Source organism: Mauremys mutica, chromosome 21 (assembly GCF_020497125.1).
Source record: "Mauremys mutica isolate MM-2020 ecotype Southern chromosome 21, ASM2049712v1, whole genome shotgun sequence".
Classification (NCBI taxonomy): domain Eukaryota; kingdom Metazoa; phylum Chordata; order Testudines; family Geoemydidae; genus Mauremys; species Mauremys mutica.
This window is the reverse complement of record NC_059092.1, coordinates 7374017-7396567: the sequence shown is the minus strand read 5'-3', so window position 1 is coordinate 7396567 and position 22551 is coordinate 7374017. Positions and strand designations below refer to the sequence as shown.

Sequence of the window (22551 nt, the reverse complement as noted above, 5' to 3'; positions counted from 1 at the left end):
GGACAGCTAGGATGGGATTGTGCAGTTACTTGGAAAGACACGTGTACAACTGAAATCACGCCCCTGAATTAGGGGTTTAGTTTTTGTTGTTTCAAATTCTGTAACTCGCTCCCCAGAGGCGAAACGACAGCCAGGAGATTTTAAAAGGGATTTGAACGGGAGGTGGGGGTTTGGCAAACAGGATCAGAGAGGGCATGCCAAGCACATGGGGAGGACAAAAGTAGGTACTGGGGCTGGCTGGAGTATGATCAGAAACAAGGCCACAGACAAAGAAACTTGAGTCCAAGTGACGCAGGATCTTGCAATTGCCACCAACAATGGACTCTCACAAGGCCCAATTTTCAAGGGCTCTGCACCCACGGCCGGGGACAGTTTTCAAAGTTCTCAGCAGCTCCCACTCGGGCACGAATGGGCCAGATTTCCAAGATGTTCCTGTACCCAACATGCACCCCGGCCGCCGAGCAATCTGGAAAATGCAGGCTGTGCTGGGGAAGATCAATGCACCGTAGAGCAGAATCTCCTCCTTCTGCTCAGGCTTCACGCATCCAGACCCAGAATATTTCTCCCAGCAAAATGGGCAGGACGTTCAGTCCCCACTGCCAACAGCAGAGGAGCACGTGAGCTTGTATTCTGACAAGGGAAGAGAAAGGTCCTGCTGTCATTTCTTTTACAAATTAGAATCAGCTGGAAGCTGCTTGTTTGGATTATTTAGATTCTGCATCCGCTGCCTCAGTTATGCACTAAGAGACACTGACGCTTAGCGACAGATTGCTGAACAATCCCAGGTCTCCTATGCAACCCTGTACGGCACAAGGCTGCATGACTCTACCTGACAAGTGGAACAGCAATTGGGCAGAAATGCAGCGTCTGGAAGTGTACATACAAGAGGACAGGCCGTTCGGTCCATTGACAAAGCATTATCTCTGTGCACCTAGATACTACAGGCGGAGAGAGACATGGGTATGACATCACTAAGAGCCAATCAGAAACTGGATCCGTCACAAACCAGTCACTCAGCCAATTATTCTCAGATGTCGCAAAGCTTTCCGAAAAAACCACTGATAACGGCCAACCCACTGGGTGTGAACTGCTGGCAGAGGCCTCTCGGCTGGTTCTGAATCGGCAGCTACCCGTGGGCTAGTTCTTTTCAAATTCCCAACATCAATGGGCAGGCTGTGAAAGCACTGCAGGAGCGGCTGCAGCAACGCCTGAAGCAGGTGGGTGGGTGGGTCTCTCTGTCTCCCCCCTCCCACAGCTGCCACTAGATTTTCCATAGAAAAATCCCCAGCAAGGCCCCAATCCTGCAAACCCCGGAGCACATGGATAACTTTGCCCGTGTAAGCAGTCCCACTGGCATCAAGGAAAAGTACCCACAACTTGTGTTGAAGGGTTTACAGGGAGTACGGATCAAGGGAGCCATTTCTTGCAACAGAGCAGCTCAGGGGAACTGGGGTGGGTTGGTTTACATTCAGTTAAAACTTAGGCCTGGTCTAGAGGAACAGTCAGTACCCGGCAATCTGGGATGTAAATCTACAGTGCCCTAGCAAACTAACTAGCTCTCAGGATCCTGCTAACGCGCATTACGAGTCCTTCGCTCACTTGGAGTCGCTCTGTTTTGAAATGAGAATAGAGCAATGCACAGCAGGGAACTGCTAATGCCCGGTAGCAGGGACCACACACCAGTTTGTGTGCAGCACACCAGTACACCGCAGCTTTGCACTCCAGCTTGCTGTGCACTCAGACTGCGTCTACATTTGAGCTGGGAGGTGGGATTCCCAGCTCACTTAGCTGTACCCAGGCTAGCGCTGCTTGAGCGAGCACGCTAAAAATATTAGCATAGCCACGCGGCAACTTGGGGTGGCCACCAGAGACTGTGCCAAGGGGGTCGGAGTGGGTACACACTCAGGTAGCCAGCTCAAGCCACTGCCTGCACTGCCCCAGCGACACTGCTCTTTTTACCACACTGGCTCGAGTGGAACTAGTACATCTACATGAGCTGGGAATCACATGTCCCAGTTCAAATGTGGGCACAGTCTAACTGTTCATATAGATGAATCCTAAAAACATATGGGTCAAGAATTTCAGTAATGCCTAGCGATTTGGTGCCCCCAAAAGGGGCCTGATTTTCAGAAGGCAGGTGCCAAGATTTTCTGAAAATGAGAGTCCCTTTAAAGTGTCAAGTTGGGCACCCAAAAATCAACGGCTACTTTGGAAAATCTTCGCCATGAGTCACACAAATCCCTGGTGGAATACTGCAAGATCTGGACGACTAGAGGGGTGTGGGGAGTCTAGAAACAGACAGAAGAGTATTTGAATAATCGTACTTCATAGCACACTGGGATATATATATATTAAAAAGCGTCACATCTTCTTCTCAATGTAACTTCCATGCTTCAAAACGTCTTTATAACCTCTTTCAAACATCTGATCACATACACCAAGTGAGAAACGAAGTTGTTTGCCAACCATCGGAGGTTAGGAATTGAGGACTGGGAGTTTGCCTGTGTCTATTTTAATTTCCAAAGGGTGTACCATGCATGTTAAACTGATTAAGCAGCAGCCTCGCCAAAGCAAGAGCCAGAATGTGATTTAAAGTCATGTTGTGAAACAAAGTTGATTTGCGATTTAGCTCACCAAAGGAGGAGGTCGCCCTTTACCCTCAAATACAGCTGACAAGTCGCATCATGGCTCTGATTAGAACGCTAAATGCAAAATACACCGACACACACTCATCACCAGGGGCTCCCACAGATTGCTCCAGAGGACAGGTTCATGTGAGTGGCGTATACATAAGAGGATCCATTTTCTTAGCAACACAGCTGACAATTCCTTCCTATAAGTCCAGTAGATAAACACACCCACAAGGATCCTGATCCAAAGCCCACTGAAGTCAGCAGCAAGACCCCCATTGATTTCAATGGGCTATGGATCAGGCCCCAATCCATCTTTCATGCTACTGTCATTGCCCTATGAGCCGCTAATGTATTCGTGACAGACGAACGGCTACACCAGCCCGCGCCGGCTGCCTCCTGTTCACTCACGTGCACTCTGATCCCGGGAGACTGGGGCTTGCCGTAGACTAAGCACCACTTACGAAAGCCTGAAATACCAGTAGCTTGGCCTCCTGGGTTCTAGCCAGGATAAAATCACTGCTAGGACAAGAATCTGTTCTTTGGTGGCTGGGGCTTGAACTGTTTGGCAGATTGTCCCTGAACTTGTGCTGCTACGGATATAGAAATCACACACCCCCAGTCCTGCAAATGGGCTGCAGTGGAATACATTTTTGTAACAATAATTATACAGATATTTCACCCAACAACTCCAGATGGCGGAGAGGGGCAGAATACCCAGATTATACTCACCGGCTCATCAGCACCTGCCCTCCCCCATCAACAGCTCAGCTCCTGTCACTGTTGGAGAGAAGGTAGGTCTGTCTGCCGCACTTCCATGCCCGACCGCTGGGGAATGGAATCTTCTGACCCCTCCTAAAGGCCCAATTCTCTTCTCACGTCCATGCAGGACAGGAGGAGCGACTAGCATCAATGCAAAACTGGTGAGAGCAGAATCCAGCCTTACGGTTTTGCCTACACCTGCACTTTTTCTCATGCTGCTCTGCCAATTCAGTTCAGTCCTGATCTGAAGAGAAATCTATTCCCCCACCCACCTGGTACTTTGTGGTTCTTGCGGGGGAGGTGGGAGGAATCTTTCTACTCAGAGTTTGCTTGCTGGCTCTGGATTGAGGCCTGTAGTGGAACGTCTCGTGATAAAATCCAGCCAGACTCCTGGCCTCTGCTCTTTATCCGTCACTTCGTTCAGCGGCCATGCATTTTGTCAGGAAGATGGACTTACACTTAAGGCACTAGCATGGGACTCAGGAGATCAGAGTTCGACTCCCACCCCTGCCACGGACTGTCTGTGACTCTGGGCAAGTCACTCCACCCCTCCACCCCCGTGCCCCAATTATAAAATAGAGATAATGGTCCCATTGTCGGCTGTGCTCATTTGAGCTGGAAGCTCTTCAGGGCAGGGCCTGTCTCTTACTGTGCATTCGTGCAGATGAAAGACTGGCTTGCAATTTATTAACAACGTTTATACTGTGCTAGTGCCTAAAGGCCAGCCAGGTTGGGCCCCACTGAGTAGGTGCCTTAGAAATCTAGAATGACAGGCCCAAATCACTTAGTCTTAAAAAAAACCACCATAAGATGCAACAAGTGGATGAGACAAACAAGCAGGCCAAGGCAGGGATGGCGGAGGTGGGACGACAAACCTAATAGAAGGCCACGCAATTGTTAGCCAATCAGAAGCGGTGATTGTGACTCGCCACTCGCGGGTATTAATGAAGGCAGTTCCAAAGCGAGGGGATACAAGCAACAGCTGAAGGTTTGCAAAGCCTCCTTTTAAAGATATCGCCTATGGAAACCAGTCCAGCATGTGACGCCAAGATCAAAGCTCCTGCCGATGATAAATATAACGATTCCGATGTTATTAAAAAAGAGACGAAACTCAGAACTTTCTAAATGTCACTCGTCTTGTAACTTCAAAGCGTCAGTAATTGCTGCACCAGCCTCTGGAGAAAGATAGGAGGGGACTACTAAGCCACATCACGTATGCCAAATGCTCCAGTTTTTAAACATTCTGCCAGGATGTGGAATGTCTATACACACACAAAAGAATTACAGTGGAAGAGCCCAGTTATCACAACTGACTCAGTGAGAGAGTCAAGGCGTTTGCTGTAGGTAGGCTTGGCAGAGTACCTTTTTTTTAAAAAAAAATTTTTTTTTAATAATTTCAATAGATGTTTATTTTTAAGCATTTGTTTTCTATTTTTATTGATTTAAATGTTCACATTTGCACTAAATGATGGGCTTTAAGCATTTTTTATTTTTATCAATTTCAATTTTCCATTGTGAGAAATTGGGGGTCAGGGGGGAAATCAGACAATTTAATAGCAGACAGATTAAAAAAGATAAAGCTTTATAACTATTAAAACACGAAATTGTCAGCATCACAAGCTAAATGTCCTTAAATCAAACACTAACAAGTTTACAAGCAGCATTTTTCTTACTTTGCGTGTCTGTAAATTTTGATCATCACCGATAGAAATACATTATCAACACGTGCGTCTACGATTAAATTGACGTTTACCGACATTTACCAATAAAAATCTAATCCTTCCAAGCCTAGCTATAGGCAGACGCTTGATTTAAACAGCGAAGGAAACAAAGGCAGCTCAAATCCATTGTGTGGGAAGCCAGGAACTGGAGTAGGTCATGCTGAAAAACATCCTTATTCCAAAAGAGAAGGCTGTAACTAGGCTAGGTCTGAAATGCATGGATGCAATTTTCTATTCAGTTCAAGTGACTGGGTTATTAAAAGGTTCCAAACTGTGAACAATTAATTTACAGTAAGATTAACATAAACCTCCTCCAATAATTAGCGGCAAGGAGAGGCAGATAAGCATTTCAATTTTATGGTTGTTAATGCGAAAAAAGTAATTTGCAATTGGCAATGCAGGTCAGGCACAGATGTTTCAGCTGATAATTCAGCACAGTCAACCGCAGCACATGTCAACGTCATTGTCTGTAAAAGGGTGTCGTAAACAATCGGTAAGAGGAGGGCTACAAACTGAATCCTAGCTAGCGGGACACACACAGAAACGTAGAGATGAGTTTATGGATGCTGGGTGGTTCTCAGTCTTTTGAGGCAGAGGATAGTTTACATTGCCTGCACCAACCAGTGCCCATTGCCTTCTGTTCAGTTGCTCACACTTACCCCTCCGTAGAAACTGTTCGCTTGACAATGAATTACAACATACACAGCTGAATGGCAGCTAGGGTGACCAGACAGCAAGTGTGAAAAATCAGGACAGAGGGTGGGGGGGTAATAGGAGCCTATATAAGAAAAAGACCCAAAAATCGGGACATCTGGTCACCCTAATGGCAGCTAGATGGTGGTGTGCACAAGGGGCTAAGAACAGACTCAACACTAATAACGTGGCGAATGAGAGACTAGTGTACTTGTTGCAAAAGGCTTGGCAATACCACTGGTTTGGAACAGCTGATGTAGGGCATCTATTTCCTTGTGCTTCTTGATCTTTGCAATACTAACGTGATCTCTAAGCTTCCAGATTTGGAATCTGTGACTCCGCAACCAAACTGACCCTCGGCATTAAGAGCCCTGGGCTGGCGCTCAGGACAATGAAGACTTCTGCTCCATCACCTGATGAATCTCATTTCGTCTAGGGAAGAACAGACAAACAAAGCCAATGTTCTTCCTGGAAAAAAGTGAAACAAGCGACCAAGAACGGAGCATTGTCTGGCTTGGAGGAACTAAGCCATGAACACAAATATCCAGATGAGAAATTACCTGTTCCCTGATTTCATAAGCATTAGCCCAGATCACGGCATTACAAGTATCAGGAACACCAAGAGCGGCAGAAAGGTGGTGAATACCTCATCATAGTAACATTTAGCACTTATTAGCAGGCCTTGGTAAGGGGATGATGACGACAAGCAACGTAACAATAAAACAATTTACAAACACTAACCCAAGCTAGCCAACTGCAAGACGATCAGAAGCAGCATAATCTACAGCTCTTCAGCAGGTCTTTACTTTATCAGCACATGGAATGGAAGAAATGTTTGGAACAGTCAGGGCTTGTCTACAGTTAGAAATTGACCAAAATAGCTATTCCGAAGTAGTTATAAATCCGCATGTGGACATTCTTATGGCAGAATCAAAGTGCCTTTTCCCAATTTAATTTAATCCACTGGATTCTGGGATAAATATTCTGGAATCACTGTTTTGGAAAATGTTCAAGTATAGACTAACCCTTAGGGATGAGCGTCCCTCTAAAAGGTTTGGCGTGTGAGTTCAGAGGAGTCATGCACAGTCCAGATCCGGTAAGGCTGGTTAGATCCTTACAGGCCCAGATGGAAATAAGGATCTTCCCAGGGAGTTTCAGTCGCCTAGGAAGTTTGACATCAGTGCAGGAAACGGTCTCAGAAATGAAGAGACACAACATTTCTCTGAGCTGCAAACGCTGCTCTTCACAAGAGGTTCCTTTTCCAAGGAGTTTGATTCTTAAGGGTTGGTTTTGTGACTTCTTCCTTAAAAACACATCTTTCTACATGACCTTCCAGGAGACCTTTCAGCCGTTTGCATATTCAAAGAGCTGTATAAACACACAAGCTAATTAATACTAATAAATCCCCATGTTGAGAAATACTATGCCATCCAGTAATTAGAAACTGTTTCAAAACATGCTTGCACAAAGCAGGAGGGAAAGTTAAGGTCGCATGTGCAATCTTAAATTCAGCATTTCCTACTGGAATGTGCAGCCTTAATGTAATTTTCCATGGAATACCCCCCATGTACAAGCACAGAACAAAGGGAGAAGGCCCTGATCCTGCAGTAAGTTCCTTGCATCGCAGGTCTGTCCGCATAGAGCTCTGCAGGTTGGAACCTTGCTGTAAAAAGCAGGGCTACTACGTCTGTTACACCACCATCTGGGGAGAATACCTCAGCTTCTCCCTTTAAGGAGACACCACATTTTGCACTGTTCAAAAGGTCCTACTGCATTTTTGCTCTAGGGCTGAGAACTGCAGCCATTGCAAACCATCTGTGTCGGGAAAGCGGAGACCCCTGTAATTCACAGATCCGGAGGTCTGCACTTCTCTGAGCGGATGGCTACAGGAAACAGTACAACCAGGGTAATGCTAGTATTCCTCACCTTGTCAGTAAAAGGGAGACCAAGTGCAGTTAGGGGGCCACTCCAGACTTCCTCCTGTCAGGTATGACGAAGGGGTTTCCCAGTCCCCACCCAGGCCTGACCAGGGGCTTTTTTGCCACCCCAAGCACGACAGGCCTTCGGGCCCGCAGATTCGGCGGCGCGCCTGCGGGAGGTCCGCTGGTCCCGTGGCTTTGGCGTACCCGCTGCCGAATTGCCGCCGAATCCACGGGACCCACGGACCTCCCGCAGGCAAGCCGCTGAAGGCTGCCTGACTGCCGCCCTCGCAGGGACCGGCAGGGCACCCCCCGCAGCTTGCCGCCTCAGACACGCGCTTGGAGCACTGGTGCCTGGAGCCGCCGCTGGTCCTGACTCATAAATTTTATGAAATGGATTAAATGGTATCCGCCCACCACGCGTTGATCCCTTTCCTCTCCCATCACACACACTCCCTGCTCCCACAGAAGTCAACGGCATGGGACGAGGCTCACTGGGCTTATAGGAGGCATTGGGCCTGATTCTGCACCACTTAAATCAATGGGAATTTTCCCATTGACTTCACTCAGAGTAGAGAACACTCAGTACCGCCCAGGATTGGGCCCTCCGTATTTAACAGCAGCCTCTGAATGCCACCGTTGTAATGAAGTTAATGAACACGCTACCTCTGTCAGCAGAAAAAGAGAACACACGGCCGGCGCTGACATTTTTGATGAGCCCAATTAAAACGTAAAGCTTTTGAGGTTTGTTTCTCTCTTTTCAAGTACATCTTGACGTCTGAATCGTTGGAGACTTGGGTTCTGGTAGGTTTTTTAGTCTCTCTTTAGACAGTTTCATTTCAATGAGTCCCAGCATTTCTCCTTCACGTACCCGTGCTGCTACTAACGATCCATTAGAAGGTTAAATAAATAAATAAAACGTTATGCTCAAAAAATTCACTCGTCCTTCAAGCCGTCCTTCTGGTTGCGAGGCTCCCGTTTAAGAAAGGGGAAAGATGACCTTATGATTAGGAACTGGGTTGGGATACAGGAGAGCTGGGTTCAAATCACTGAGGTGCCTGGGGTCACACCAGGCAAGTCACTTCCCTCTTGTGCCTCAGTTTCCTACTTGTAAAATAGGGATTGGCTTCCTTTGTCTTGTACCTATTTAGATTACAAGCTTTGGGGGCAGAGGAGTCTCTTACTACGTATCCGCAGAGCACCTAGCACCGTGGGGCTCTGATCTTGGCCAAGGGCTCTGGGAGCAACCATAATATAAGTAGCAACAGCTTTCATTTCATGTAGGAATGGATGGGAAAAACTGGAATAAGGGAGAAACCCCTGGATTATCCATTCTTGCAAGTCTGGAAAGTGGCCAGCACACTGTACTTAAACTAAATCATAATTAATAATAAAACTGAGGCTCTTACAAAGATGCATTTCGGAGACTTTGGGATTCCACTGGGATTTTTAAAAATAACATATGTAAAAATATGTAACATCACTCATCTCTCACTGTTCATGTGTCGATCTCAATGCATTTTGCAAAATAAACCAAATATCGTGATCCCCATTTTACAGATGGGAACACAGAGGCACACAGCCAGGAAGTGACCCGCCCATTGTCACAAAGCAGGTCATTGACAGAGCTGGGAATGGAACTCCAGTCTCCTGAGTCCAAGTCTCACCCCCTTATCCACCGCCTAAATAAATGGGTTTTTGTAACAAACAGCAGCAGGAACAATCAAAGTCCCTTTAATCCTTAGTATGGAGAAACGGATTTTCCGACAGCCCAAAACATATCTACCTTTGCAATAATGTCAGTTCTGCACAGGAGGGCTAGCACAATGCAATCACCAAACTGGCTGGCTTAGACTGAATCAGAAACTCGTCCCACTGCCAGAGCAAAACTAGGGATCTCCCACCCGTCGTACACTAAATCACACGCATAACTGCTTCCGCACCAGCAAGGAAATTTAGGTTAGATAAAAATAAACCCCACGGAGACAGCGAATGTGTTGGAAAGGATAAGGGGCCGGCCCAGCGGTGCGGAAGGCTGCTTGAATATCAGCCTGTTTGCATAAATGCTTCTCAGTTTAGCAGCTTAAATTGGGGGAATGGCACCGAGCGGCAGGTATGGCCTTCGGGTCATTCCTCATGAGCAGGGCACGGAGAACTGAGAAGGAGCTCGTAGGGTTTGGCTTGTTTTTCTCCTGTTCGGCAAGTCGCTGTTCACTTCCATCCCTTTCAAATGGATGCTGCTCGCATGCCATAGTAGCAGCCATCATCATGGGCATTTCTGGGGCCCCTTTCACCCAAGCGCTTTGCTCCCTTTGTTAATACACTACACAGCACCTCGGCTGTCAAGAAATTTGCAGCGGGGTCTGGTCCCCCGGCCCTGGGGTGCAATGCAGCACCACTGGCCGCAAGGCTGAGAAGAACGCAGCACAACTAAAACTTCAGGGGCAAAGGGGGGTGAGCAGCATGTAATCCGACCAACTGGCACGTAAACATGGCACAGTGGTTGAAGCCTCTTACTACGGGGAAGTAGTTTATGGGGCCATTTTCAGGATGCTCAGTTTTAACAGCTCAGCCAAAAGAAGGGACCTCCAGCCTGGCAGTGTCGATTAACACAAGAGTGTTCAGGACCCACGCAGAGAGAAGAGCACCGCCATCAGCCGCTCAGGGATGGATCCGGTCCTGGGTACCAAGATGCCTCCGGTCTGTCTCTAGCCCGACTCTGCTGGGCTTGGAAGGTCTGACTGGATCATCGGTATTTATTCAATGTTGGTTTTATTCTCCAGTGCAAAAAACACGCTTGAAAACAGGAACAGTTCAGGGTGACGGTGTGTCCGGTTTTCGACCCGAACACTTAGTCGAAAAGGGATCCTGGTGGCTCCGGTCAGCACCGCCGACCGGGCCATTAAAAGTCCGGTTGGCAGTGCTGTGGAGCTAAGGCAGGCTAGTCCCTACCTGTCCTGGCACCGCGCTGCACCCCAAAAGCGGCCAGCAGGTCCAGCTCCTAGGTTGGGGTGGGGGTGGGAACCACGGGGCTCTGCACACTGCCTCCGCCTCGAGCACTGGCTTCTCACTCGCACCAGTTCCCAGACGATGGGAGTTGCAGAGGTGGTGCCTGCAGGCAAGAGCAGCACGCAGAGCTGCCTGCCACGCCTCCGCTTAGGAGCTGGACCTGCTGGCCGCCTCCAGAGTGCCGTGTGGAGTCAGGACAGGCAGGAAACCTGCCTTAGCCACCCTGCTGCATCGCTGACTGGGAGCCGCTGGAGGTAAGCCTGTGCCCCAACTCCCCCCAAGCCAGAGCCCCCTCCTGCACCCCAAACCCTCATCCCAAAGCCTGCACTCCCAGCTGGAACCCTCACCCCAACCCAGAGCCCCCTCCCACATTCTGAACCCCTCTGCCCCAAACCCCTCATCCCTGGCCCCACCCCAGAGCCCACACTCCCAGATAGAGCGCTCACCCCACTGCCTCAACCTGCAGCCCCCCCCTACTCTGAACTCCTCATCCCCAGCCCCACCCCAGAGCCCGCACCCCCCACCCTCTCCCGTACCCCAACCCCCTGCCCCAGCCCAGAGCCCTCTCCCACACCCTGAACACCTCTGCCCCACCCCCCCCCAGCCTGGAGCCCCCTCCTGCACCCCAAACACCTCAACCCAAGCCCCACCCCAGAGCCCACACCCCCAGGTGGAGCCTCCCCCCATACTCCAATCCCCTGCCCCAGCCCAGAACTGCTCATTTCTGGGCCCACCCCAGAGCCCTCACCCCCTCCTGCACCCAGCCCCGTGAAAGTGAGTGAGGGTGGGGGAGAACAAGCCATGGAGGGAGGGGGAATGTAGTGAGCAGGGGGCAGGACCTTGGAGAAGTGGCGGGGGGGCTTGAGTGTTCCATTTTGTGCAATTAGAAAGTTGGCAACCCTAGTTACTTTGTCCATGTAGCAAACATGGAGATTTCTCCCTCGGCTATGAAGGCAGATATTTAAATGTCCCTTCTTGCTTGATTACTCCCTTGATTCCTTGGTAGAATCAAGGATTTGTATCAGCACACTTCTGGGAATAGTAGCTGAGCTTTTCAAAGCCATCCAAGGGCTTTAGCTACCTAAATCCTTTAGTCAGCTTTGAAAAATCCCAGTGTCTATTAGTCATCTACTGCTGCAGGGCCACAAGGACGAAACACAAAGCAAGCTGCGTAGGACCTATATAAATAGCCTTTTAAATAAACATTTCTCGGTGATAAAGTGCTGGGTTGTATTTTTCTTTTATAGGACTATTTAAAGCCTGGGGACCGTTCCCACTTTGGGCTATAGCCGTTGTAACGTTAAAGATCCCGATTCAGCAAAGCATTTGAGCATATGCTTAATGCTAAAACACACGTTTAAGTGCTTTGCTGAATACAGGTGGCCTTAACCCTAAGCCTGTGCTTTGCCAAAGCGAGGCTAGAGAGTTGTTGTGACGATCCTGTTTAAAATGCGAGGCGAGAAAGAGAATACTGTAGAGTACAGCGGAGACAAATTCGTCTACAGGCCCAATCCTGCTCTCGCTGAAGAGAACAGTAAAAATCAGCTGCACTCGGAGCAGTCTCAGGCCCAATATAAATGTGTATAGTTGGTTTCTCACAGCCAAGCATGAAGTTGTGTATCTGTTGACTCAGCCGCACAAGTATGTCACAAACAACCTCCCACCCCCAAACGGACAGACGTTTAAAAACACAGTGCACGCTCCTTCTACGGCGTACAGCACATGTGCCTTCTACTGCAGGCTACAACATGTCACCCAGGTTTCCTTTGACAGCCAAAACGTGTGTAGTCACGTCTTCCAGCAGACGGGCCCAGCGACTTTCCCAGCAGCCCAGCGAGGTTTTGTACAATGCAGAGACAGGTTTCCTCAGCAGCGTTTCTGGTGAGACGACTGAGGTAGTGAAATATTTTTAGGCTCCCCGTGTTCTCTGGGGCAGGAGAAGTGTATCTATGGGCCGGATCCTCAGTTGGTATAAAAGTCAGCATGGCTCAGTTGAAAGCAATGGAGCTCAGCTGAGGACCTTGTCCCGTATACTAGAGGGTTACAAAGTCAATCCCCACAGAGCTAACTGCACTGAACAGCGCATGGCAGACAGCATATGCACCCTTACAGTTATTGCTGGGTCCAGATGAACCTATCTGCTTGGATTTTCCCCACTAAAATAACCCTAGAATAATAATTTATTTTTACTGCTTCTTGGCCATGGGCCATCCTGCCGACACTGGCTACCTACCAGCCCCCTTGACTATCAGCCCCCCAGACTGTAGTAACAAATGTCACTGATCTTACTCTCAGTGGCGAATGCTACGCTTGGCGATTCCAATCAGACACACCTGTCAAAGCCAAGGCCTGAACACGATGTTCATGCCCTGCATTTAGGTGCTCAGAACGGTGCATGGGGCAAACGGACATCACTCAAGTCCAGCTTAAGCCCTATTTTGGAGACTTGAGTCATGCACAGACCTTGTGTCAACCCTGTGTACAGGGGTGAATGGTATCCCTGCTTCCAGATTTCAGTATCCAAGTGCAGGCTTTGGACATCCCAGCGAGGGGCCTACGTTTGAAAACTGTGCTCCTCATTATGCAATCAAGTATTAAAATTGCAGGCCGACTCTTACGCAATCATTAGTATTCTCATCTTCTGCTGGGTACCAATAGGAGCTGATGTTTCTCTCAGACTGAATAGTCTCAAAGAGGACAGTAAATGGACATTGGTTTGCTAGATCCTTTTTGCCATAAAAAGAAAAAGCCCACAAAGCTGAAGGTCATAAAAGCCCCTCTCCGGCGGCTAACAGCACGTTCCTCTGTGAATCACCCACCCCGGAGACTTATTGCCTACAAGTTTATTGCAGCAACATCTTCATTAAAATGGCCTAACACACCACAGTTCTGGCGTCTACACTGCCAAGCTAATCCCCAGCGGGGCAGGAAAATATCATGAGCAATCTTCCACCAGGCTTACCGCGCAAGTCATAGGTTCTGTATTGTTGCTAAGCCGACCACAGTCAGGCTGCAGAGCTGGGTACAGGGCCGAGCAAGCCATCTATGCAATGAGTGTCTTTCAGTGCAGCCCTGAGAGCAAGTCACCCGTGCGCAGGATGAAAGGCATCGTGGAGAGCCGCACGAAGATACAACATGCGGCAGATTGTAATTAAGAACTACAATTAGCCAGCTACAAAAGGGCCTTTGTAGCACATTGATTAAGAGAAACACAGAAAAGGAGAAAGAATGTGAGGTGTGTGGACTGAGGGATAGGGCATTGGATTGTGTTAGCCAAAAGGGCTCGTTTCCCCCTGGAGCTTACCTAATTACACCAAGGAGGCACGGAGACAGGAAGACAAGTACCACACCCTTTATTGATCGGTCAGCTGAGCGGGTGCTCTGATCGGCTAGTGCCAGAAGAGAGACACACCTTCCATGGCCAGATGGGCTTACCTTTATACCCCGAAACAAACAACTTAGCCTACGTTTGTCTACGTCATTTGGTTGACCTGTAGAACCTGTACATGCATCTGTTAGGGGATAATTGGATATGCAGGATACATATATCATTTTGTGGGGGCTACAAGATACATCTGTTGAGGATACATTTGTCATTCTGAAGGGGACACAAGATACATCCGTTGACCCTTTGTACTAGATACTTTGGATGCATACATGTGAACACAGCTGCATACACTTGGGGAGCCAACATATACTTGGGGAGCCAAACAAAACTGATAAGCGAAATAGCTGACTTAGGTAGATACACGGCCTTCAGTCTAATGAGTTCTGTAAGCTTTCCAACACAGTTTGGACAAGCATAACATAACTTTGGTTTACTCAGGCCTAATACGGAAAGGCTTCATTAGCACTATGATTTTTCCAACAATTGGGACTCAGGAGATCTGGGGTCTATTTCCAGTTCTGCCACTGATCTGCTCTATATCTCTGGGAAAGCCACTTCACCCTCTGATGCTCTCCATTACTACCCTCTGCCTGGCTTGTCTACTGTAAGCTCTTTCGGGCAGGAACCATCTCTTACTCTGTGTATGTAGGTGTATGTATTGTGCTTAGGACGATGGGGCCCAAATCTTGTCTGATACCACTAGGCACGACCATAAAACAAATAAATAATAATGTATTTGAATGAAAAATGATCTTCCAGATCAATGGATATCAAAGCAGGCTTAAAACTGACCCCTCCAAAAAATCAGACAGACTGACTTACTCTGCCTATTGTTAGTCACGTACCATGGAAAAAACGATGCACCCATTTTTTTGTTATGCCACCACATTTCACATTTATCCCTCTCCTATGAATTATACAACATTTACTCCAGAGCTCTACATTCAGATTCACTCCGATGCTTTCTTTGGAGGGTGGGACATAAAGTGTTACAAAATTCCTTGACCATTTTTGAAGTTCTCGTGCAGCAAAAATAAGTTTAATTTCCTTTCTCCTCCACACACACACTTGTGGACTTCGAAACATTCCAAAATAAAATTGGAGGTGGGCGGGGAAACAGATTTGCAGATCACAGGGCTTTGAGCAAAGGTACAATAAAAAACATAATCAGTATGCTTTTGTGCAGTTTGTAGTCTCAGGCAAAAGAAAGAGATCCTCATAAATTGAATTAAGTCTTTCCACTGACAATCTGGATGCTTCTGGAAATAGGAACTACATGCAAATAGCTTATAATTTAAGGGTAATACTGTATTTTCAATTATGGGTATTTAGATGCATCATAAACAGCCTGATTTTTACAGTGCAGAATGCTATTGGGGTCAATTGAGTTCCTAGGCACCCTGCACTTTTGAAAATCAGGCCATTCAGCTAAATGTCCAACTCCAGCCCCCCGTTTTTGAAAATCGTGGCCTAAATAAAGAAACATACCCACTCAATTCTACTTACTTAGTCTGGGCCCAATTCAACAAAGATAATGCACATAGGTAACTATATTCAAGCAAGTAGCCCCACTGGTATCTGAGGGATCATTCATGTTAGTAAAACTATTCACATGTGAATATGAATGATCACGCCCTTACAAAGGCACAAATTCTTAAACGGCAGAGTCTGAGTCAGTACCACAAAGTAGAGAGTATTGGAGGGGGGTGAGACAAACTCCTGCACTGTCCCATAATCTGAGTTTATTTGTAAGCATGAGGCCAGTAATTCCCTGCTGTACTCACATACCAACTAAATCTAGATGCAAGCCACCGCGCAGCACACGTACACAGACACACAGACCAACCTACCCAGGACACCACTCTTCCATTGAAGCACGGTAGCTTTGCATTGTCATCCGAGATCTCCTCCTTCACCACCCTGAAAAATAAAACCATCAAGAGCTTGTATCAACATCAGATCCAGGTGGGCAGCGTTTAACAGGTTCTAATCCGTGACATCAAGACAGTTCTTTGCTCTGATCATCCCAACGTAGCACCAAGACCATAAACTGTAAGTAATGCTCCAGTCCTTTAGAGGGCATAATTTTACTCCTGTGCTTTTTGCTCTGTTCATCTCCTAAACTATCTAGTCCAATAGAGGGAATGCTGCTGGTTCTGGTGCATTTCCTGTTCAATTATTCTGCATGCCGTTAATTTAATCCCAAAGAGGGTTATTCATCTACTGGACAAAAAATGCTGGCCAGGTCAGTGAATGGGTCTGGTGTGCAAGCTGTCAACTCCTCTCTGGCTCTGGAGTCCAGGATGTTCAGAGGTGAAGTCTCAGTAAATGATATTTAAGCTGGGGACTTTTCATCTTAGTGACTGTTGAATCTGGGAAAAAGGCCAACATGAGCATCAAGGTGTGACTGCCGCCAGTTATAAACGTATCTCAGTAGGTCTGCAAAGGGCTAGACGCACATTTTAGTTTTAGTTGGGTTTTTGAGAATCAGAAGCACCAAGCAAGATTCTGTATGAAGAGTTAGATTCAAAGCCCACTGAAGTCTTTTCACTGACTTCAAAGTGCTTTGGATCAGGCTCCGAGAACACCAGACTCATTTCACATAGGCCACCAAGCTGCTAACAGTATCAACTTCCAGTTACTACTTACACTACAACCTGGAAGTGAAAGCTACTCCAGTCTCAAGTCTCCGTACGCCGCCTGTTCTACCCCCTTGCTGCACCCTGCAGCTGTTCCGACGATCGAAGACAGAAAGTTATGAACACGGACAATTCGTTTTTTTCACCTTTCTTGATCTGCCCAAGTTATATACAAAAACCGGAACGTGTATGAAAAAAAGACACAGTAGACAGACACAGCCAAGACCAACAGATTCCAGGTCTCTGGAAGGACTTCAGATGGGAACTCTGTGCAGGCAGAAGCTGCAGAATCAGGCCCAGAGGTGGTGGGATCCTAATGATTTTAACATCAGTAAGTCTCCAGCACCATACCGGGCAAGCCCCCTCTAGAGGGTAGGAGAAAGTGCAGAGGGAAAGAACAGAAAGGAAGCAGGTGGAGGAAGGGTGTGAGGGGTGCAGCTGTTACGGCTAATGATAAAGGAAAGCAATGCACCATGTGATGGGTCACATTTCTCTCGTTTTACAACCCAGTTCTCCAAATCATCTGAAAACAGCAGGTGGAGCGTGATCAGCAGTGACTGTCCATCTGCCACAGGGAACGCCAGTCATTTTCTCAACTCTGGAGTCTCACTCCTGCCTTGCCATTCCAGTACAGCCTCTAGGCCAGGGGTAGGCAACCTATGGCACACGTGCCGAAGGCGGCACGCGAGCTGATTTTCAGTGGCACTCACACTGCCCGGGTCCTGGCCACCGGTCCAGGGGGCTCTGCATTTTAACTGAATTTTAAATGAAGCTTCTTAAACATTTTTAAAATCTTATTTACTTTTACATACAACAATAGTCTAGTTGCATATTATAGACTTATAGAAAGAGACCTACTAAAAACTTTCAAATGTATGACTGACACGCCAAACCTGAAATGAGAGTGAATAAGTGAAGACTCGGCCCAGCGCTGCTGAAAGTCTGCCGACCCCTGCTCTAGGCGCTAACCCAGGTCAGGGCTCTGTTGCGCTAGGTGCTGCTCGCACACAGACCGTTCACACTGAACGCCTCACAATTTGGATGGACAGCCCAGAGGAAATTCTTAATCCCAGTCTGTGAAATGGGGATAATAGACTAGTTTTAAGGGACTCCCCTGAGGTCACACAGGTAAGTCTGAAGCAGAGCTGGGCTTTAAACTCAGATCCTCTGCAGCACCCCAGTCCAGCCCCTTTGCCCCACGGCCGTCCCTTCCTCTTAATTCCAGCATCCTTCACGCCACTCTTGGATCATTCATTTTTCTCTTGCCGGTAACAAAGTTCTCTGGCTTTTCCCCCGCCCTCCCCCCCGCCCCTTTCTGAAGTGTTCACAAAGCTGCAGCCTGCCCCAAGGGGGGTATGGATGAGCGCCAAGGTGCAGCTGTAGCTGGGAGTTCTGTTCCCTTGCAGAAGTGTGATGCCAAAGCTGTGTGATCTTCGGAAGGAGACACATGAGGAGTTACTGTTAATCAGCTGCATGCAGCTCCGAAAATGCCAGGGAGCAGAACGGAGCATTGCCCCATCTCGCAGGCTGCTGCGGACAGCAGCCGGAACCACAGAGGCGGTGCAGTGGGAGAGATATTACCCTTCAGCTCCTCATTCTGTTAACAGCACAGCCTGGCACAAGAACAAAGGCAAGATCCCAGATCTGAAGGGGTCAATATTTCATTTATTTTCAGGAGGTCCAATTCAAGCGTCTCAACTCCCAAAGGAGGAACGGCACCGCCATACGCCATGCCAGCTACGTAGGAAGGAGGCGCATGTTTGCTAGCAAAAGATGAAGCGTGTCAATTTCATTTTCCACGGGGCAGCCTCTAGTTTGCTTTCTTAAAGACACCCCACCCTCTGAATTAACAACACCCGCCTCCCCCAAAAGCTTCCTCTAAAAGGAGCAACCCAGCTCGCTGTCACAGAATGTTTATTTCTATCCCGTTTGATTGCTGCTTTATAGCTGTGTAATAAAACAGCAGCAAACCTTGGACATCTCTTAACCGAAAAGGGGACTTGACTCATCTATTTGTCTTCGCAGAGCCTCCGACATTCACCCTCCCACCCAGCGATCCGCTCCACAAAAGGCACGCTTTGCTAGCGGGAAGGCAGGCTCAGAACAGCTGCGAGGCTCATGCCTGCTTGAACGAACGCCTCTTCCGTCTGGGGACCACATGCCTTGACCGCTGCGATCTCTCCCTCCCTCTCTCCTTCAGCCTGTCTAAACGCCGGCTGTCCAGCTCCACTTCCACTCCTGATGTCAGTCGGGGTCTCCCCACTTTCTTGCGCCTTTATCCCGGTTTTGTCCTGCCTCGCTGGCCCTCATCTCCACCTGCAGCCACCTTTGCTCTACCCCAGTAACAGCCAATCCCCCACCCTCCCTGGCTCGCTCCCTGCTCCATTTCTGCTCCGTGGTCGGCTACCAAGGAAAGGAGTATTGTGTTTGAAGAAAGGATTTGAATGAACAGAAGGAGATGGGACAATGTTATACCAGGGCAGAGGATCCCTGGCACCCAAACCTGTGCGGTTTCAATGTACCAGTGGGGAGAGGGGTTGTGCCAGGGCTAAGGGAACTGGAGCAAGGCCCAAAGGATCCATTGCTACAGGGATTCACCTCACAGAGAGGATGCGGTAGGGCTGCTGTTCCTCCTCCATCCCCCCACATGCACCCTTGCAGTACGCAGCCCAGCTACTCGGACGAGGCTCCTGCGCCCTGTTCATCTTTGCAGCACAGTTTGGACACGTTGCAATCATGCATCAGAACCACAATTGCCGGGAGTCACGTGACTGCAGGTCATAACGTATGGAAATTGGCCATAAAAAAAAAATCCCCCCAAAAACCAGATGCACACCTATTCCCCCACCCCCACCCCCCGCCGCCCTCCCCAGATACACACCCAACAGAGAGGGACCCAAAGCAATAATCAGAGAGGGGCCCAAGCTGCAAACTTCAAATCCAAGGCAGGGTTGGAATTTCCAACACGCCAAGGTTCAGAGCACAGAACGTGGCATCTAGAACAGTTATAATTCATTAGGCCAACAGCAGGCCAAATTCCCCCCACTACAATCTCTCTGCAGTTCATGGAGGTGTACTAGCTATGCATTTGGCCCTATGAGATCTAGTCACATGGACTAGCATCACTCTGCAAGAGCATCGGCATTTAAAAGCACCAGGTGACAGCATAGCAACTGTCATCCCAACATCCTTTACAAACAGGAACGATTCCAGCCACCTCTGGCATGCGGCACAGCAGCTGTTTAACAGCATGCAGGAACACTTCATGGTACGTTGGGGAAGAAAGTGAAAAGAATTCTGTATCTCAATCAAAACAGCTATGGGGCAACCGGCAGGGTGATTTAGGACCAATCCAAACCCTTTAAGTTAATGAAAAGATACCCTTTGGATCAGGCCCTTAAGGAGACAAAATGTAATTACCCAAGTTAGTATTTGAACATGACGACACCTGGATTAAGGCCTCTGCTCCTACAAAAATTGCCTGTGGAATCTCTGAAGACAGCAGTACAGACTAACCTCTAACCCCATGCAGGGGCATTGGTTCACATGCTGACTCAAGAGAAAAAAAAATCAATCACCCACCAGGGTCGGTACCGTTACTACTCACTCCCGAGTTCTCCTTAGAGGTCTCCCAATTCGAGTACTGACCACACACACAGACCCCCGTAACACAGCCCCAATCCATGTATGCAGCTCCCATTGATGCAGCATGAGCAGTGTGCGGAGACAGAGGACATGGGATTAAATTAAATTAATGGAGATATCCTATCTTCTAGAACTGGAAGGGACCTTGAAAGGTCATCAAGTCCAGCCCCCTGCCTTCACTAGCAGAGCCAAGATTTTGCTCCAGATCCCTAAGTGGCCCCCTCAAGGATTGAGCTCACAACCCTGGGTTTAGCAGGCCAATGCTCAAACCACTGAGCTATCCCTCCCCCCAATGCATTCACAATTAAAAGAGAAGCAACCACTCCAAACAGCGTCACACTAGAAATGAAAATCAACAGCCATGCCAAAAGGCATGCGTTTGTTCTAGAGTTCCAACCCCCCAGCAGCACAGGGCAGTGCAAGAAGATTGCTTACAATCTTTGGGGCAACCCACTGGATTGATTTATTTGTAAATAAGTAAATACCAACCAGACATTCAAGTGACACTATTAGAAAGAAAACAGACATGCACCCCCCCAAGCTGGGCTCAGTTCCAGGGTTTCCTTTCAAAGGGCTTCGTTCCACATTTTTACCCCTTACGTTTTCCATCCGAGGCTTCTCACCCCTTGAGTGCCGAGTTCAAACAAGCCCTCAGATTCAAAGCAAAACTCAGCCAGAAATGAGGTTTGGGGTCAAAGCCATGTTAAATCATCACATTCTTCATGCCTTCTGCCCAGAGCCAACAGACGGCCCAAGTTAACTCAAGAAGCATGTGCCCAATTCTCACCGAGGAAGGACGGCCTTGCGGTGAAGGGGGCTCAAGAGATCTGGGGTCGACTCCCAACTCTGCCACAGACTGTGAGGCCGCATGCAAGTCAGGCTCCCTGGCTCTCACAGTCTGGAAACGGGTAACAACGTTGCCTTTGTCTAAGTTATGTCCTTTGGGGCAGGCACAGGAATACCATAGTGCCTGTAATCAATGCACTCTCCCCCTTGGCAGAGAAGAGATTGGTCTGGGTTCACACGCAACAAGGTCTATATCGAGGCTGCGGCACACAGATTGACCCTGTGGTTCTCCCTAGCTCCCACGCTAAATAAAATAGCTTGTACTGCTAAACAGCACTGCACACAGCCTCCCTAAATCCTGGCCTGGACTCCACAGTGATGGAAGAGACGGTTGACTACACTACAGTCAATACCTCTAGAGTCATCCAGATGAATACAGCAGTATCTAAATCAACTAGTGGTTCCAGACTACTGGGAGGAATTAGCAATTGCCTTGAAGCTGTGTGTTCGCAACAAATCCCCAGTGAGCCAGCTTCTAGCTCTACTAAACAGTTACAGATGTCATCTTTCAGCAGGGCACATTCAGCTAGGTTTTTATGACTGTTGCTTTAGGCTAGAGAGAGTTCTCACTTAAATAAAATAAGATTAAGATTAGGATTGTGAGCTCTGAAATCCCATCACCTTTCCCACCACTCTCCAATCCCTGTCTCAAAAGCTGCAATCTATCAGAAACTGCTCTCAAATGACAAGGCAAAGCAGGCAGTTCTAGGGGTTCCTGAAAAGACCAGCGGAAGAGAAGTTTTAAAGAAGAATAAATTGTTTGGGGGCAAGGGGGGCGTTAAGCAGGGTGGATAAAAATTGATTTTTCTTCAGATTTTTATTTAAATTGAATACTTTTTTAAAAAAAATAAGCCTATTTAAAATTAAATTTGAAACGACAACCTATATCAAGGCCCAAATTTACTATAACCTATGAAAATATTTTAAATTAAATTTAAAAAGTAACATCCAAGCAGTACGTTTGCTGCCAACGTTTTAAAGAAAATCAGACCACTGCACAGGTGGAAGTCACTGGCTAAGCACCTGGAACCAGAGTTTGTTGAAGTGCTATACCAGCTTTTGGCAACAGTAGCCTCTTCTGCAGATGCAAAGAGAATATTTTCTTCCTGTCAGTTTATTCATCTAATTCAGTTCAATGACTAGTTCAATGACTATTCAGTCACAGTTCAGAAAACTGATTGGGAGCTGAAAAGGCAGGAAAGCTTGTTTTCTTCATCTAAGCTACAAATAAAAACTAGGTGTGAGGATGAGATCTACTAATTCTAAAATCTTGAAAAGACAGGATGTCCAGAAACAATT

The 22551-nt window shown here is 47.8% G+C and overlaps 1 protein-coding gene across 4 annotated transcripts in view; it reads right to left on the bottom strand.

The window, feature by feature from the left end:
• The window catches only part of DVL1 (dishevelled segment polarity protein 1), a 169524-nt gene that overhangs the window by 83901 nt on the left and 63072 nt on the right, over window positions 1-22551 (bottom strand). For 3 of the 4 annotated variants that reach the window (XM_044996561.1, XM_044996557.1, XM_044996558.1), the window contains exon 2: window positions 15973-16042. In XM_044996561.1, the coding sequence (XP_044852496.1) occupies window positions 15973-16042 (70 nt within the window). Of the gene's footprint in view, window positions 1-15972; window positions 16043-21193; window positions 21288-22551 lie in introns of those variants that run through there. The other variant, XM_044996560.1, reaches the window with a different exon arrangement.